Here is a 17294-nt window from a genome sequence, read left to right as displayed (position 1 = left end):
AATATCTTCATCTTTCTCGGTTGGAAGGTTTCCAAAGAAAAAAAAAAGATTAAGAAAGGGATAAAGTCTACAGAAAATCGAATTTTTTTCCTGGTACCGGGCCGATAGGTAAAACTAGATACGCGAAATATATTATTTGGTAAAAAAGAAATAGAAAATGTTCTACAAATATCCGGACAAAAACCAAATAAGTCATACTATTCAATGACAGTGAAGCAGTTTTTGATACGAAATAACCCTTTGAAATGTCAAAAAAAAAGGTATACTTCTAGCTTCGCAAACAAAAAAAGAAGCTTACAGTCTATTCTTAGGAAAACATTCCTTAAAATGTGCTCCAGATTTTGAAAAAAAAAAAACACATCAAGATGGCATATGAAGAGAGTTGAAAAGCAAAAATTGAAAAGAAAACAAAAAAAAAGGTGGATAAAAACTAAGTTCAAAATTTCATAGGCCAAGAAAAACGGAAAGTCATTCCAATCAAAAAGGCGCACATCAATTCAATTTTTTCTTTATTTCTTGGTTCTCTGTGTACAAATTATTGACCAAGTCTGTCAATTTATCAATCTTAGAATGCAATTGATAGACTTCCCAAGAGATTCCCAATTCATTACTTTCTTGAATTGGAGGAGCAATATCTTTGACCTTCCTATTGAATTTATTAATATCAACTAAGAATTCTGGGTCTTGTCTTTCGAATGCTCTTTGAACCAGTAAGGCTGAGTTAACCAAACTTTGATTATTTTGAAGAGAAGTAGAGCCCTCGGAGTTGCTATTATTGAGATCAATAATCGCATCGTCTTGGAAACCATCTGTCAAGTCCCATTCTGTATCAATCTCATTTGCATCATCAGGCAAGTTTTTGAATCTGTTATATTGCACTCTTTTAGAAACTTTCACTTCGTGAATGGCAATAACAACCAAAAATGGAAGATAAAGAACAGTTAACAAATAATAATTAATCTTTTTGAAATAATATCTTGGGACCCACCAGCTCAATGGCAAAGTCAAGAAAAGAATTTCGAATAAGTTGAATGGTGGAATAAACAAATCTAAATCTGGTGATCTGATATACTTCAAAGTCTTTGCAGAGTTTAAGGCCAAGTACTCATCGGTAGAACGGGCAACGATTAAAGAATAGGAACTATTGAACAAAGCACCCAAAATGTTCAACAAAATCACAGTGATAATAAAAACAAAGGCGTAGTACAAAATACCAGAATATGGTGGGGCCAATTTTTCAAATGCCCCGAAATCAACTCCACCAATGACAGTTTTGACCATCAAATGAAATAGCATATAAGACTCATCTCTTTTACCATCAGCAGTGTCCATACCAATGAAACCTTGTAAAAACCCAATGATGATAATGAATAAAAGGGTAAAGAACAAAATGGATTCTTTCATCATCTTTTGAATAACCACAATCATAGCACCAATGAATTTCTGAGAGTCCAAATAGAACAACAATCTGGACCACATAAGAGGAGACACACAGGACAATATTTTATAGGAAACTTCGTTGTAGTATTCCGACTTGTGATGGATTGCAAACAACTTTACCAAAAAGGATATAATAATAAGACTATACATGGTGTCGTTGAAACAACTAGAGAAACTAGTGAAATAGCTGGAACCAATATGATAAAACTTCACCATTTCATCGATAGAAAAACTGATGGTGAACAAGTAAAAAATAATTTCGGCACCATCTGGTTTTTTATCGTGATTGTTGATAAGGTATGTGAATAAGATCAAATAAACAATAGAAACCATAATCTCCATAATGTTTTGAAATTGTGGAGACTTAATTCTATTCGGGTTGAAATGGCTCAAAAATCTTGAATTGTTAACGTCCTTGTACATGATGTAAGTTTGAGGATCACTTCTGGCTTGGATAATCCAACCTCTCCACAACCATTTCATACATCTTTGATATCCAGATGAGCTGATTATCACAATGGAATGCTTGTCCACAGCCAACTCCAAGGCACTAGTAGGAGAAGTAACTTCCTCATTCAATACAATAGTGTACCGACGGCATAACATTTGAATGAACAAAAAGTTTTGATCTTTCAGGTTGTGACTCTCGATGATCAATTTGGCCAAATGTTCACTGGCAGCAGATCTGCACTGGTAGAGGTCACTTTCATGTAAATTCATTTGCGACAACTTATCATACCAAGTACTCACAATAATCAAACAGTAAATAACACAGCCTCTATATTTTCTGGAAGAGGTGCCAATTTCGCCATTTCCTTTACCACCGCAAGCTTGCAAGGCGAGATCAACAATTCGTGGTGTTAAGATATTCAGCAAAGAAGATATTGGAACAGCATTGGGAATAATGCTGTCAAGCAATGACTTCAAGTTCAATGCAATTCTCAACACTTGATGGGGGTTAGGAGGTGTGTACAACTTGGCCTCCACTTGGGCTGATGAGCCAACTGTGGAAGGATTCTCAATATCAGCATTTGCCATTTTATCAAGAATCTAACGAGAACTGGAAGGAGCTTTGGTTTTGGTTTTTGTTTAAGTCCCTATTCTTGTTTTTTTTTAATTTTTTTTAATTTTTTTTTTTTTTTTTAAGCTAAAACTAGTGGGGTTGGGAAATTCTGGGCTAATAAATGTGTGGTTCCATTCCAGGGTGTTTATGATCTGCAACTGAAATTGGGGGTAATTTTTGAAGGGCGGTGCTGGAACCAAAATAGCGGATCCCAACTGTTCTAGAAGTATAATATTAACGAGGAAAATCTTTATTGGCGACATTTCAAGAGAAATAAGTCGCTGAAGCTGTTGCCTGCTTCTGCTGGAACGTCCGATGCTTCTATTTTATACATAACATCTATTTCTTTATAGATTTCCTTGACTGAGTCTAGAAATCTTTGTTTTTGAGTTTTTTCATCCTCCATCACTTGTGCCAATCTTTGAGACTGGCCCTTTTTCTTCCTATTCCGAGGCTTTTTCTTCTCAACGACAGTAAATTCATCATTCACATCGGGCTCTAACTTGAAATATACTAGACTGAGTTCAGGGAACTTTGTGATAATCTCATTCACAGTGAATCTTGATAAATGTTTTTCTATATTGTTACATATCATGTACGAAGGATGCTTCTCGGCAATGAGCCCCTCCAAAACTTCTAGCGGTATATGAGGGAGATAATATATGACATTTTCGTTATTTTCCTTACTGAAGGGATCGATTTCATCAACAGTCATGTCATATTCTTTTGTCATTAGTTCCCTATCTAAATCATTAAATTCCGGGTCATACAATGAGATTCTTTTGACATTTAATTGCTCCTTAATGAGTAGCAATAGAGCCATTTGAAACTTTGGTGATATTTCGGAACTCATAGACCCCAATGCTAGGGATCTTATTTGAATATCAACGTCTTCTGGGACTAATATTGTGGTAAGATTATTTGATATTTGTTTCCATAATTCTGAAAAACTTAAAGTAGATTTCTTTGCATCAATATTTTCTTTCAAGAATTTTAAATTCTCCTCGTTCAAAATTGTTCTATCTTGAAAGGTAGTGATCTTTCGAGCCATATCGTTCAGACTCTTTAAACGTTTGCGATGGGTAAAGAAAGGAGATGGAAAATTCGATACTTTTTTCTTGATATTTTTTTTTTCTCTTGGATCATGCACCAAATCTATGGAATCACGGAAGTTTTGTATCTTTGCTCTTTCTTATAAACAAAAAAAACTCCATCTTTATATACCTTGCTGGATATATCCCTTTCTAACCTCGGTATCACCAGTATTATCAATGGCAGCAAAATTTTCGCATCCTTTGTACGAAAAACTCAAACTGAAAACATTTGTGTTGGCATCGACATCTCCCAGGAGAAGAGAGATTCTTCAAAAATTGGGCATCCAAGACTTCAAAATCATGGGCTCAAACTTTGAGGAGGATTTAGACAAATCAAAATACTCTGTTGATGACGTGAGTATATACTTTGTTGATACTTTTGGCATCTGTGTAAATTTCTTATACTAACTGTCGAAGTATGTTTTGCAAACAGCAACATATAAAGGGCTTTCAGTATTGAGCCACTTTCTTCAATCCAAAGACCTGAATAAAGACTTCATTATTTTGGCATCAGATACCATTGTGGAATGCGAGGGGATAATATATGAGAAGCCTAGTTCCAAAATCGACCAATTCGAAAAATTGAAACACATTAAAGATTGCAAATTCCCAATCTATGTCAAAACGGCGGTTGTAATATTTTCCCGAAGAAACAGCAATGATCTGTGTGAAAATAATTGGAAAAAGTATGGTAATATTACTGATGTGAATATTTTGAAGGATTTAAAGATCGATTCCCATTTGGAGTCAACTAAGCTTACAATGGACTATGAGAATTTGGATGATTCATTTTTACAACTATATGTTGATTCAAATGAAGGCGCTGGGGCTGCGGGAGGCTTCCAAATACAAGGAATGGGGGGATTACTCTTTAGCAAGATTGAAGGCGATTATAACAATGTCGTAGGCCTACCATTTACCAGCACCTGGAGGTTGATCGAGAAATGTTTGCAATAAAGGAGACCTATTTCGAGCACTGATGAGTTCCTTTCAAATATGTACATACTTTTACTATCCGCACATCTAAATGTGAAATGCAAGCACAAAAAAAAAATATTATTGAAAACAAAACAGAAACCATGAGACTCAGAAACCAATATATATATATATATATATATATATATCTAATGAAATTGTATCATATGCGTTTCTTTTATTCCATAATATGAAGTTAAAGATTAATAAGAAAAAACTCATTTTGTCTTCATCCAAAGGAGATGGAGAAAAACCAAAACTAAAACTAAAACCGCCGCCATCTTCATCTTCATCGTCTTCAGCATCATCAGGAATTACTAAAGATGGAAATGCGAAGAAACCTCCAAGAATCATTAAACTAAAGCCTGTTAAGAAAAAGAAGCTGATATTGCGAGTGAAATTTGATGCAGATAATACTAAGAAAGATGGGCTTGGAAAACCCAAGGCTCCAAAAATCAAAGTGGTCCCAAGGATCCCCCTGATCAAGTTGAAAGTTTTTGGGGATGGATATGATTCAGAAGCTCCCGATAAAGAAGATGAACCATTATTGGAAGAAGGTATTGTTCTAAGGTTGATGAAAGACGCAGAGCTAGATTACGTAAGGCAGTGTGTTGAAAGTGGAGGCAGTGATTTATCAGGAATAAATATTAGATGGAAAGATCCAAGAAGGGCTGTCATTATTATTAATAATTCATACTTCTTGGCAAAGTTGGTGGATTTACCGACAGTATTAGAGAGTCACAAATCAGTTGACAAAAAAAATATATTCAAAACTATTGATGTTTGCCAAATGTTATATGCCTTCAAAAAGATTAGTGCCCAGGACTACGAAATCTTCTTCAATTACAATGATGAAGATGAAAATGGCAACCAAAATCAAAAGGGGGATGGGCATGAACAGGAAGTCATACAGAGTATTAAAGAATCATACGATTCTATTCATGAACTACATAATGATGGGATAGCTCCACCTATGAATGACATTCGTCACAATAGATTTAAACCGAGTTTGAATATCAAAAACATCGAAAAAATTGAAAACAAAGTGGAGGAATTGTTAAGGCTAGATGAAGAGGCAGAAACTGTTCGCTTAGACCTCATGAATGAAGATGAATATAATAATAGTGTTGCCAATTTCCAAGCATCAGGTTTCAATCAACCAGCATCGATTAATGTCTCTCATACTTTGGAAAGTCTTGTTTCCCCAAGTAGTAATATAGGCACTACACCTGAAGCCTTTGGGCAAGATGGAGAAGAAGATGAATATGGTGAGGCTGACGATGAAGATGGCGAGGAAGTTGATGTTGAAGTTGAAGGCGATGATGAAATTGATGACCAAGATATAGAAAACATGCTTAATGATTATGACTTTGAAGCTGATGAAAACGGAAACCAAGAAATTGAAATCGAGCAAGCCAGTGAAGATGATGATGACGAAGACGATGATGACGATGATGACGAAGATGATGACGAAAATGATGAAGCTGAGGATGAAGATGAAGAAACTATATCTTCGAAGCAACATAACAGGATATTGAGGGAAGAAATTGATGAATTGGAAGCTACCGTCAAGGAAAAGGAGAAAACCCTTAGCGATATTCACAATGAGATACTTAAGGGTAGAGTCATAGGTACCATTCAAAAATTAAAACATGAATTAGAAGTAAAGAAGCGACAATTAAAGACGGAGGAAGATAAAGGTAAAAGGGATCAGAAATCAAACAATTCTGATAACGATGAGGAAGAGGATGAAGATGAAGAAAATGACGAGGAGGATGATGGCTCTGAGGATGGTTCCGAGGATGATGCAGAGGATTCAGATGAAGATGAAGATGAAGATGAGAAGAATAATAATAACAATAATAATGAGAATAATAACGAGAATAATGATGATAGTAATGATAATAATACTGATAAGAAGTTGGTAGAGATGGTCGGTGATAATATTGATGAAGATGATTATGATGATGAGTTAGAGGGATTGTTTTAGTTAGTATTGTAAATTATTTTTTTTTTTAAAAAAAAGGTTATTTTTTTCTCAATAATCTTACAATTCATGGTTTTGTTTAAAGGACTTCATATATTCAATCAATAAAACTGTAAAAAATTGAGCAAAAGCCACTTCCTTCATAATTGTCTTATCAAGCAGTTGGGAAATCCAAGTCACAAAGGTCGAAATAATTCTTTTTGGCCCTGTTTCGAATGTTTTCAACAATTGACAAATTATCCACATCACCCTTCAACATATTAACCTTGTTTCTGATTAGCTCGCCAATCAAGTTTCTTATTTCGTCATAATGCAAGGAAATCATTGAGCTCTTGTATTTCTCTTCTTCCTTTGGATCGCTAATAGGGAAATGGATATCAAAATAGTGTAAAGGTATACCGTTTTCTTCGTCAATCTTGGTTTGATAGTTGCATGAATCATAACTGATTGGGTACGCCTTGTTTTGCAAGTAATACGTAAATTTATGCTTCTGTGGGTTCAAATTTAAATATTTTGCCTCCCTGATGGCGTCAGAAATCTTTTGGTATTCTTGCTTTTTATTTAAAATTTTTGGAATATTAACAGCACCTTTAACCAATTTCGCCACAGATTCGGTTTCATAGTTCTGAGGAATTGGAACTTTTTTCCAAACCTCAACAGTAATATCAAGGTTGTAACTGAAGATCAACAACAAAATGGTACGGTAACTATTTGGGCGTTTAAATCTGCTGTAAGAGTGGAGTATTTTGTGCCGCATCTTCTCCAAGTTTTCCATATTGGTAATCTCAATTGAAAAAATAGGTTCAGTCAAGGAATCAGGGTTAAGGATGACACCGTCGGGAACAATCAAAAGATCTTTATTTAATGAGGCCACTTTATTCTTACTTTTCAAGAGAATAGGCAAAAAGTTATTAACCTGGTAGTAAGTGACAATCAAATTATTTGTTTTGTCAACTATTATTTTTTCATCATCATCCTTGCTCTCATTACCTTCTTCGTCTTCCTCTTCTCCTCTATCTTCTTCCTCTTCTTCATGGATAGCATCATGGTTCCGCTTCTTGAATCTAGAGCTAATTTTCTTACTAATCTTCAAGTTTTTCTTGTGGCCTTCTTCTGATTCATTATGAGGATGCTTATAAAACAAAGTGAACAAGATTGGGGTAGATATCAAATGAAAGAACGATGGAAAAGAGTAGGTAATAACCTGTATCTCATCGTCATACTCAATCTTTACATCACGGTAGTTGAATTTGTTGGTGGCCAAAAACTTGTTAACAAACTCATTGAAAACTTGCTTGGAAACTCTACCAATAGCAAATAATTCGTCTACCGTATTTCTGTTGTGGGTTAAATTCCCTTGGTAATCATAGGATATAATATCAGCAATAACGTCTGTCGACAATTCGGAGCTCATTGAGGCTTCAACAGTTGGATTCATTGTTCAGTATTGTTTCGCTCAAAAATGTGATAAGCATTTATTCATTTATCTCAGAATGCGAAAATGTATAGATTTATATATAAAATTGGCTTCTTAATAGAAAAAAAAAAGCGATAACTTTGCAAACTTCTTGCACAGAGTGCTTTGCTATGCATGCATGGCAAGAGTTGCTCTTCTCCGCTGCCAGCACCCGTCTCAATGGTATATGCAATTGCTACCCACGTGGATATCTCGTGATGTCCGGGTACGATTTTTTTATTTTTTTTTTTTCTCTTGTTTACCTTCGGAAACTGTAAACACACAATATTATTTTTTTTCTGAGGGTGGATGAGTCTATAAGTTTGCTATCCATCAATAATTCGCCTTGTATTTTTAGTTGAACCTGCCAAATATGTCTACGCAGACCAGAAAGAGGGCAGCAGAGGAACCTTTGAGTGTATGTCGTGTTTATTTATATTTTATCCCCGTGTTTTGGGGTATTTATTTGTTGTTGTTTTTCAGCTTTTGTTTACCTGATAAGTCAATAACATGCTTTGATGGTGCACTTTTATATTTTTATGTCCCATTTTTTTTTACTATTGCTATTTCTCGCCTGGCTGCTCAATATCGACTCGATGATAATAATTGGGATCATTTAAATTCATTAATGATATTGCCGGAATCAAGCGAATCTTCAACGGGGATTTGGCTTTTTTTTTTTCTCCTTCTAGATTTTTTTGTCTTCTCGTTGATTTACGACATTATGAGAAGATTGCGAGTATACCATGCTAGGATATCAATTTTATTTTTTATATCTATTCATTCTGATCTTGTATGTGATTACTAACATTTCATTATTTCACAGCCCTCTCAAGTCTATGAAGACCCATTTGAACTTGCCAATTCTGTCACAACTATACTAGCATGCCCTGACCATCCAACTATGGTTGCCAATCAATACTCAAATGAAAAGAACCCTGTGGGAGAAGTACAAGCGTATGCCAAAATTGCCGGTAAAAACTGGACTTACTATGTCAAGTCCCTTGAAACCACTATTGGCCGTAATACCGATGTGATTAAACCGGGCGAGAAATTAATTGATATTGACCTAGGCCCTGCGAAGGTCGTATCCAGAAGACATGCTACTATAACCTATAACTTACAAACTAGGGTTTGGGAGTTGAATGTCTTTGGTAGAAATGGTGCCAAAATTGACACTAGCCGGATTCAATGTGGAGAAGGTGCACTACCCGCAGTTTTAAAGTGTGGTACAGTCATGGATATTGGTGGAACTCAGATGATGTTTATTTTACCAGATACCACTCCGCAAATTTCACCCAATGTATTGAACCTCGCTGCTCAAAAGCTCCCAGGATTAAATGATTTTTTAAAAAAACGGCCGAATTACGGCGCCGCATACTTTAACTCTTCCTCCAACTCAAATCAAAGCAAATTGACATTTAATAATACCTATCAAGCTCAACAACAAAATGGCTTCAAAGGATACTCGTTATATAACGGCAAGAACGATAATGATACCTATTTTAATAACGATAACAACAATAACAATAATACTCATGAAAATAGTAATAGCAGCAGCAATAGCAATAATAGAATTAACGTGTTGTCAACAATGAAATCGTCACATCAAAATTTCGCCAACATGGATACAGACTTATCAAAAGAAGAATCTAAGGATATCAAACCACCGTATTCTTATGCGACGATGATCACACAAGCCATATTGTCTAATGAAGATGGTGTGCTCTCATTATCCGAGATTTATGAATGGATTTCTTCACATTATTCATTTTATCGATACTCTAAAACTGGGTGGCAAAACTCAATTCGCCATAACCTCTCATTGAACAAGGCATTTGAAAAAGTCCCAAGAAGACCAAACGAACCTGGTAAGGGAATGAAGTGGCAAATTGCAGAATCATATAAACAAGAATTTTTGAAGAGTCTTGCTAACGGCTCGATGACTAAGATTAAACGAGGTAGTAGTGTTTCCCGGCAATTACAATTACACTTGGCAACACATAGTAATTTGCCCAATGGAATGAAGAATGCTGACAATCTGAATAATAATTATCAGCCACCACGAGATATCATTCCAGAAGAACTATCGTCGTCAGCCAAGTTATATCTCCAGCAGCTGAACCAGCAATATTCTCAGCAAAACCATACCAAATCGCAGCAAACTCAGCAACAGGCAATCGCCCCTTCACTCTCATACATGGCACATGCTGGAACCACATCTAATTTCCAGCAACCTTTGCCGCAACAAGTTCCAAGTCAACAACAACCAACAAGCGTGGCTCAGCACAATATTTCTCAGCCTATGAATCCAAGTGATTTGAAAAATAGCGTTCTTGGGGATAAACCTAACAAATCTTTAGAAAGTGATAGTGGTAGGAATGGAGTCCAAACACCATCGCCCAAAATTTCCAGAGGCTCGACAAACTCAAATAAAGAAAATAATTATGATAAGAATGATGTTGGCACTTCTACACAAACCTCTGGACCTGTCAATATTGATTTGATGAGCTTTTCTAGCCCCAGTAAAGGGTATGCGGTTAGTGCTTTAGAAGCTTACACTCCAGAAAGAGGCTCATCCAAGAAATTGAATTTTGCAAGGAACCACAATAAAAATGATGCAGAAAATTACGATATAAAGAACCAAAACTCTGATTTTAAATCCAAGAACGATTTGATTAAATCACCAATGAATAATAACAATACTCAGCCATCTAATCTTCAGGCATCCCCTGCCATCTGGAACTTTGTCCAATTTGGCACACCCACATCACAGACGCCAAAGTTAAAGAAAGAAGCTGCCGCTAATTGCGGGGGATTAAAACATGAAGGTGATGATGAAGATGGCAAGGCAATGATTGCTGGAAGTCCAATTCTGCAAAGAAAGAATGTAATGTCCAATAATGGTAATGGCGATTTGTATAGCGGGATGAATTGATGAATAGTGATGAATAATGATATTGGTGTTTGTTAACATGATGATGTTTTTTTTCCTGACTTGATTTTTCCATTCATATTTTCTCTTAAGATTATAAATCTTTTTAATCATTTAATTTAAGAGGCCCATCAAATGACATTAAATAATTGGTAATTAGTTTCCAAGGGTTATTAATCCTCTTGTCGTTGTTCTACACATTATTTCCTTTTTCGTTTTTTTTCTTTTTTCTTTTTTTTTTTTTTTTTGGGGTGTTCATAATGATATTTTATTGAAAACTTTGTAGATTATAATAATAAATGGCATATATTATCAAAGCATCAAAAGAGAAAAAACAGTCACGATAGCTAATTCTATGTTTCCTCGGTTACAATGAATAATCATCATTGAAACTTTGGAACTGATCTAGCTTAGTCAAATGTCTCATCGTTGGTCTTCCATGGGGACAATTCCAAGGTTTATCCAACCCATGTAGGTTTCTCACTACCCTAACCATGGTTTTCTCTGTTAGTGGCTTGCCAATCATTATACTACTTCTACAAGCTCTCATGGCAAACATAGACCTTATCTTGGAACACTTCAAAGATTCCAAATTTTTTCGTGTTCCGATATCCTGGTTCTCTTTAATCAAAGAGATCAACTCATTGAAGTCTGAAGTATCAAATATCGTTCCTTTTGACATTGGCAATGTTGTCAAATAAAGCTTTGTAGAATCAGAATCTGCATCATGCTTGGAAACCACTTCAAAGCCATTCTTTTTAAAAATGTCTAGATGATCATCAACAATAATTTTATCAATTGGGTCCAATAGTAGCTCTTGAGGAATCACTAAAGGTTGGTTTTGGAATATTGTTTCTTTTGAATATCTCTCAAAATTGAACTTCTCGTCCGAGGCATGCTGATCAATGATAAACAATTCCTGATCATCCTCTTTAATTACTATGATAAATCCCAAGTTGAATTGACCAACAACCTTCATTCTCAAGAAATCTGATTTGCTTATGGTTAATGAGAGTTTTGATTCAGCCTTCTTCGAATCCTCTGTGACGTCGTCAAAAACAAGATTATCAAGTTTAGTTAATGTTGTATTATGATCATACTTGAAATCATTTTTAATATCCTTTAGGTCAGCGTCGATTCTGATGGTATAATTAAGAGAATCATAGTTTTTTTTTGTCAAGAAGTTTTTTGAAAATTTTGAATTGACAATTGAATCTGCTGATTTTGAACTTCTAGAAGATTGTGTATTCTCATTAACTTCAGCAGTTTCTCTTTTGGATGGTGATTCGTGGCAGCAATTACAATGAGGCAGATGTTTTTTTGGAGCAGTTTGATTCTCACTAATACTAGAATCTTTGAGGTCAGAATTGTTCAACGGATCAGTGTTTGATTCACCAGTATCAGGTGTTTCCTGAATTCCAAGAGCAAAGCTTCTTGATTGAACGTCTTCGACAGTATCATTCACTAAACTGTTATCAAAATCATCAGTCTGGCTGCTGATAGTGGCTTTGTCAGGCTCTCTGTAACTCAAATCTTCTTCTGATTTTTTCTGCTCTTTTGCTTCTTCTTCTTTTTCTTGTTCTTGCTCTTGCTCTTGTTCTTGTTCTTGCTCTTGTTCATCTTCATCTTTTTCATCTTCATCTTCATCTTCATCTTCATCTTCATCTTCTTGCTCATCAGCATCAACGCCACGTTCCTCTTCATCAATATTCTCTGTGTCCCAATTAGGGATAACACCATCCTGCTCAGCTTCGAGCTCAGAATTATGATCTGAGGCTTCATTCTGATCTGAGGCCTCATTGGTAGAGCTGTGCTGAGATGAAGGGAAAAATTCTTGAATATTCTTTTGTTGTAATTTCTGTTTTTTTGCCTTCGAATATAATTCATCGAGATTATACTTCTCGATGCCTTCTATATCCTCTTGTTTTCGTTTTCTTTCCAAAGACTCTCGACTTTCCTTTTGGGATCCTTTAGGACTAAAAGATAGCGAAGGATTATATGCACTCGAAAAATTCGAAGTGAGGGTATTAGGTATAATATCACTTTGATCCCCATATAGTTGATTGATTTTTTCTTTAAGCTCTGCTAATATTAATCCTTCATTGAAGAAATTAATTGTTTTCTTATCAGGGGTGACATTAATATCAAGATATTTGACATGAGCTTGAACGTTCAAGAAAATTACTGGGTATTGTAATCTATTATATGAGCGATATACCTCATTTATAATTTTCGTGAATCTCGGAGTAATAACAGGCCTAGAGTTGATGAAAATCATCTGCCTGTCACTTGAATTTCTACCTAACCCAAAAGAATGATAGGAGACATATCCGTCAAATTTTAGCAACATTTTTTCATTGATGTCTCGCTGGTTATTTATTTCTTCTTCTTCTTCTTCTTCTTCTTCTTCTTCTTCTTCTTCTTCCTCCTCATACCCCTTCTCTCCCTCATCTAATTGATCAAGGTCATCAACTAATTGCTGATGGAATTTCTTGAGTTTGATGGAGAGAGTGAAATCAAGCTTCATCAAAGATTTCTTCATTGAAGATCCATATATACTAATAATATTATCGAGCATAGTGCTATCCGAACCTGTGCCACACACCATTTTTTTCCCATTCGATTTCCCTGGGACATTGTAAACGGATATTTTGACATTCTCGCAAACAATACAATAAGATTGAATCAAATTTATTGCTTTTGAGTATTCTCGTTTCAAATATTTCAAGAATATTTTCCGTCGCACCGGTAGACTGGAAAATATATCACTGACGACTGTCGAAGTACCTTGACTTCTGGAAGTGGTGGTCTTTGATATTATGCTACCCATATGATCGAACTCCAACTTTGTGGCCTTGGGGGCACTTTCCTTGGTGCTAGTGATCAATTTTACATCACCAACATAGCATAAACTTGACATTGCTTCACCTCGGAACCCGTACGTCAGCACATTCGATTGCAAGTCTTCGAAATTCTGTATTTTAGAAGTATGATGCTTAGATGCAATCCCTTCGAAGTCCTCCTCACTTATTCCCGTCCCATTATCGCTGACTTCTATTGATTGCAGTCCGTAGTCCTTGAACACTATTTCGATATTGGTGGCATTGGCATCAAGACTATTTTCTAACAATTCTTTCACCACACTTTCCAAATCGATTATAACTTGGCCTGAAGTAATCTTATGGACTTCATTGTAATCTGTTTGTCTAATTTTCTTCACTCCCATAGCAACAAAAACTGAAAGATCACCAATAGTTAGTTAAAAACTGAAAGATCACCAATAGTTAGTTAAAAACTGAAAGATCACAAATAGTAAGTTGATTGAAACAGCAGCTTACGCGTTATTTTTACATGATTTTTTTTTTTTTTGTGCGTCTTTATTTTTTAAAAAAAAAACGCGACTTCATCTGTCAAGAGAGAGAACCCTCATAGAAACTACAATAATTCATGATAACTAAATAAAAAAAACTCATATTATTAAATGAACAAACAAAAAATATAACTAAAATTACATTCAGACACAAGAAAACAAAATTTTCAAAAGCAAAAAGAAAAAAGAAAAAAAATGACTAATAATATTAGAACAGCATCTATTTCTTCCCGTTCTTCTTATTCTTTTTAGCAATACGTTTCAAAGCTCTCATTTCATTCTTCATGACACCATCAACCATCTTATATTTACCTCTGACACCCTTTGGTCTACCTGAAAGACCCTTGTTACCACCTCTAGCAACCACCACGGTAACCTTAGGTTTGGAACGTTTACCACCTTTGATGGTACTCATACGTTGTTGCAATTTAGTAATTTCATCGGCCTTATCCTTTTCACTAAGAGCTTCGTTCCCGTAAATAAGCTCGGATTTTTTCTTCAATTTTTCAATTCTTCTAAGAGCTCTCAACTTCTTACGGCCTTGAGCTTCAAGAACCTTCTTGATTGGTCTAGCGTTTAATTGCTTCATTTTCTCTTTAATAGCGTAGGCAGCTTCTTTAGTCATTGGTTTGGCAATCTTGGAATGCTGCTTTTCATCATCCATAAACCATTCAGGCAAATCATCTTGATCACGGAAAGAATACTTGTGAAAGCCTTCATCCACAACATCATGTCTAGATTTGTGCCCAAGAGCTAGCTGGTGAGCCAAAGTCATAGCTTCGACGGTGGCAATGTCAACTCTAGATTGATAGTTGCCATTGGTTTCTTCTTCCTCTTCGGAATCAAAGTCAGAATCTTGTTCTCTGGAGAATTCTTTTTCACCTCTGACAAGTTGGATTTTACCATTATTTTCATCGCCTGAAGAATCTTCATCGCTAGAGTCAGCCATTTCCACATCACTATCTTCCTCTTTATTAGCTGGTTGTTCGACAATCTTTTGCTTTTGATTTTTAGCAACTGGCGCAACGTCTTCAGTTTCTTTGAAAATCAGATCATCGAATAATAATTTAGCTCTTTCACTGAGACCTGGCTTCTTTGAGTCTCTCTTTCGGATCATTTCCATAATTTGCTCATCTTCATCACTGTCAGATAACTCGCCGTCAGTGTCATCAGATTCATAATCTTTTTCATCAGCATCGCTTTCCTTGTCATCATCAGCCTTGTCTTCAATACCAGCCCATTCTTCATCATCACCTCCTCTGGCAAATTTGGCCTTGGCGCTAGCATTTCTCTCGATAAGACGTTCCTTATGTGTTTGATGCATAGAGTTCAATTGTCCTTCCAAATCATCAAGATAATCCATATCACTATCCTCATTTTTGGCGTCGATCTCATCTTCACCAGTGAAAATTTCGGTGTCCTTGAAAGTATCTTGGTTGTTGAAAACCATTCTCTTTTTACCCTTTCTGATGTCATCTAAAATACCGGCCTTTTTCACAGACTCGAGATTAAATAAGGCTTCAGAACCATTTTGGGCGGCTTCGATACCAATTTCTTTATCAGTAATCATATCCATTTGCATTCTATAGATTTCCTTTTGTTTGACCTCATTACTCTTCTTCTTTTCTCTCTTCTGTTTTTGTTTTTGTCTTTGAGCCATTTGATCTAATTCTTTATCAATTTTCTCTTCTTCAGTCAATGGAGCAACTTCAACTTGATCCTCATCCTTTTTACTTTCATCTTCAATTCCAAGCAAATCTCTGGCTTTTCTTCTCCATCTCAATATGGCTTTAAATTCCTTTCTACCCAAAACTTTCAAATCTTTGATACATTCAAAAAATTCGGTGTTGGTTTCCTTCATTTTCTTCAAGATTTTCCACTCTGGGTCTTCTTTGTCATAAGTGAATTGAGACATTGAACCCAACATATCAATTGGGGTATCAGTCTTGACCAAATCCATAATTGAAGTGGCATGGAACAATAAATAATCACCCTCTTCATAACCATCTCTCTTTCTGACTTTCTTATCTGGGTTGAACACTTTGGCTTCCATATTTTGTTTGCCATCAGGCAATTCTTGGAAAACTTCCTTTGCATCCAAAAACTTAGGATCGATTCTCTTTGGAGCCTTGTAACCTTTACAAAAAACAAAGATTTCGGCAGAGACATCTCTGGAACTTGGTGGTTTAGTAGCTTCGACTTTTTCAAATAATTGGTTGAAAATCCACATCAATTTGTTATAATCTCTCGATCTGAAAATTTTGGTGATGAAAATCCCGCCTGGAGCCAAATGCTCTGTTGCCAATTTCAAAGCACTTAAGGTCAAAATAGATTGGTAGTAAGCATCTTGGTACCAGTTCAAACCAACGTTTGGAGCACCATCATGTAAGACAACATCCGCTTTGACGGTCTTCAAAAAACCAGCCAATTGAGACTTACAATCTTGTGAAGTGATATCGGATCTGAAAAATGTGACATTCTTAAGCGGTTTGATTTGAACAATATCCACACCAACAATCAAGGAGCTTGGAGGACATACTTGGGAAGCGACTTGACACCAGGACCCTGGGGCAGCACACAAATCGATCACAACTTTGGAGCGAGAAAGAAAATTGTTGTATTTGGAATTAATTTGAAGGATCTTGAAGGCGGAACGAGCTCTATAACCCTTTTCCTTGGCAAGAAAATAGTATCTATCCAAACGCCCTTTGGCATTTTTCTTTTGGGTTGACTTGGCCATTTCTTACTGTCTTTATAGTGTATAGGTAGATGAAAGTTAACCAGCTTCAAAAGGTTGAAAGTTTTTTCTTTTTGTATGTTAGCAGAAAAAAAAATTTTCTTCCCAATGATGAGCTACACGTGATATTCAGAATCGTATTGGGAATTTGACCCAAACCTTTGTATCGCTACATAAGTTTATTTTAGATTACCTTTGAATATTAAAATATAAAAATTACTCTTCTATTTGAATATA

At 35.7% G+C, this 17294-nt stretch overlaps 8 protein-coding genes across 8 annotated transcripts; 3 read left to right on the top strand and 5 right to left on the bottom strand. All coding sequences in view use genetic code 12, as the record gives it.

The window, feature by feature from the left end:
* Positions 1-492: 492 nt before the first annotated feature.
* Positions 493-2478, bottom strand: DASC09_059750 (uncharacterized protein; the record flags this gene model as incomplete). Its single annotated transcript, XM_064999559.1, has 1 exon — positions 493-2478. The coding sequence occupies one exon, from the start codon at positions 2476-2478 to the stop codon at positions 493-495; it is 1986 nt and encodes a 661-aa protein (XP_064855631.1).
* A 275-nt stretch (positions 2479-2753) lies between these two features.
* Positions 2754-3554, bottom strand: BER1 (Ber1p; the record flags this gene model as incomplete). Its single annotated transcript, XM_064999558.1, has 1 exon — positions 2754-3554. The coding sequence occupies one exon, from the start codon at positions 3552-3554 to the stop codon at positions 2754-2756; it is 801 nt and encodes a 266-aa protein (XP_064855630.1).
* A 106-nt stretch (positions 3555-3660) lies between these two features.
* On the top strand, positions 3661-4554 carry DASC09_059730 (nucleotide diphosphatase; the record flags this gene model as incomplete). Its single annotated transcript, XM_064999557.1, has 2 exons — positions 3661-3951; positions 4015-4554. 2 exons carry the CDS (start codon positions 3661-3663, stop codon positions 4552-4554), a joined length of 831 nt encoding a protein of 276 aa, XP_064855629.1.
* A 208-nt stretch (positions 4555-4762) lies between these two features.
* On the top strand, positions 4763-6562 carry DASC09_059720 (TATA-binding protein-associated factor; the record flags this gene model as incomplete). The annotated part of the gene is made up of 1 exon (XM_064999556.1): positions 4763-6562. The coding sequence occupies one exon, from the start codon at positions 4763-4765 to the stop codon at positions 6560-6562; it is 1800 nt and encodes a 599-aa protein (XP_064855628.1).
* A 151-nt stretch (positions 6563-6713) lies between these two features.
* DASC09_059710 (uncharacterized protein) lies at positions 6714-7997 on the bottom strand (the record flags this gene model as incomplete). Its single annotated transcript, XM_064999555.1, has 1 exon — positions 6714-7997. The coding sequence occupies one exon, from the start codon at positions 7995-7997 to the stop codon at positions 6714-6716; it is 1284 nt and encodes a 427-aa protein (XP_064855627.1).
* Positions 7998-8388: 391 nt separating this feature from the next.
* DASC09_059700 (forkhead family transcription factor) lies at positions 8389-10953 on the top strand (the record flags this gene model as incomplete). Its single annotated transcript, XM_064999554.1, has 2 exons — positions 8389-8433; positions 8842-10953. The coding sequence occupies 2 exons, from the start codon at positions 8389-8391 to the stop codon at positions 10951-10953; spliced, it is 2157 nt and encodes a 718-aa protein (XP_064855626.1).
* A 364-nt stretch (positions 10954-11317) lies between these two features.
* PMS1 (ATP-binding mismatch repair protein) lies at positions 11318-14176 on the bottom strand (the record flags this gene model as incomplete). The annotated part of the gene is made up of 1 exon (XM_064999553.1): positions 11318-14176. One exon carries the CDS (start codon positions 14174-14176, stop codon positions 11318-11320), a length of 2859 nt encoding a protein of 952 aa, XP_064855625.1.
* A 364-nt stretch (positions 14177-14540) lies between these two features.
* On the bottom strand, positions 14541-17060 carry SPB1 (27S pre-rRNA (guanosine2922-2'-O)-methyltransferase; the record flags this gene model as incomplete). The annotated part of the gene is made up of 1 exon (XM_064999552.1): positions 14541-17060. The coding sequence occupies one exon, from the start codon at positions 17058-17060 to the stop codon at positions 14541-14543; it is 2520 nt and encodes an 839-aa protein (XP_064855624.1).
* Positions 17061-17294: the final 234 nt, after the last annotated feature.

This window comes from Saccharomycopsis crataegensis, assembly GCF_037102585.1.
Source record: "Saccharomycopsis crataegensis DNA, jcf7180000000098, whole genome shotgun sequence".
Classification (NCBI taxonomy): Eukaryota; Fungi; Ascomycota; class Saccharomycetes; order Ascoideales; family Saccharomycopsidaceae; genus Saccharomycopsis; species Saccharomycopsis crataegensis.
The sequence above is the reverse complement of the archived record's forward strand: the minus strand, read 5'-3'. Positions and strand labels throughout refer to the sequence as shown.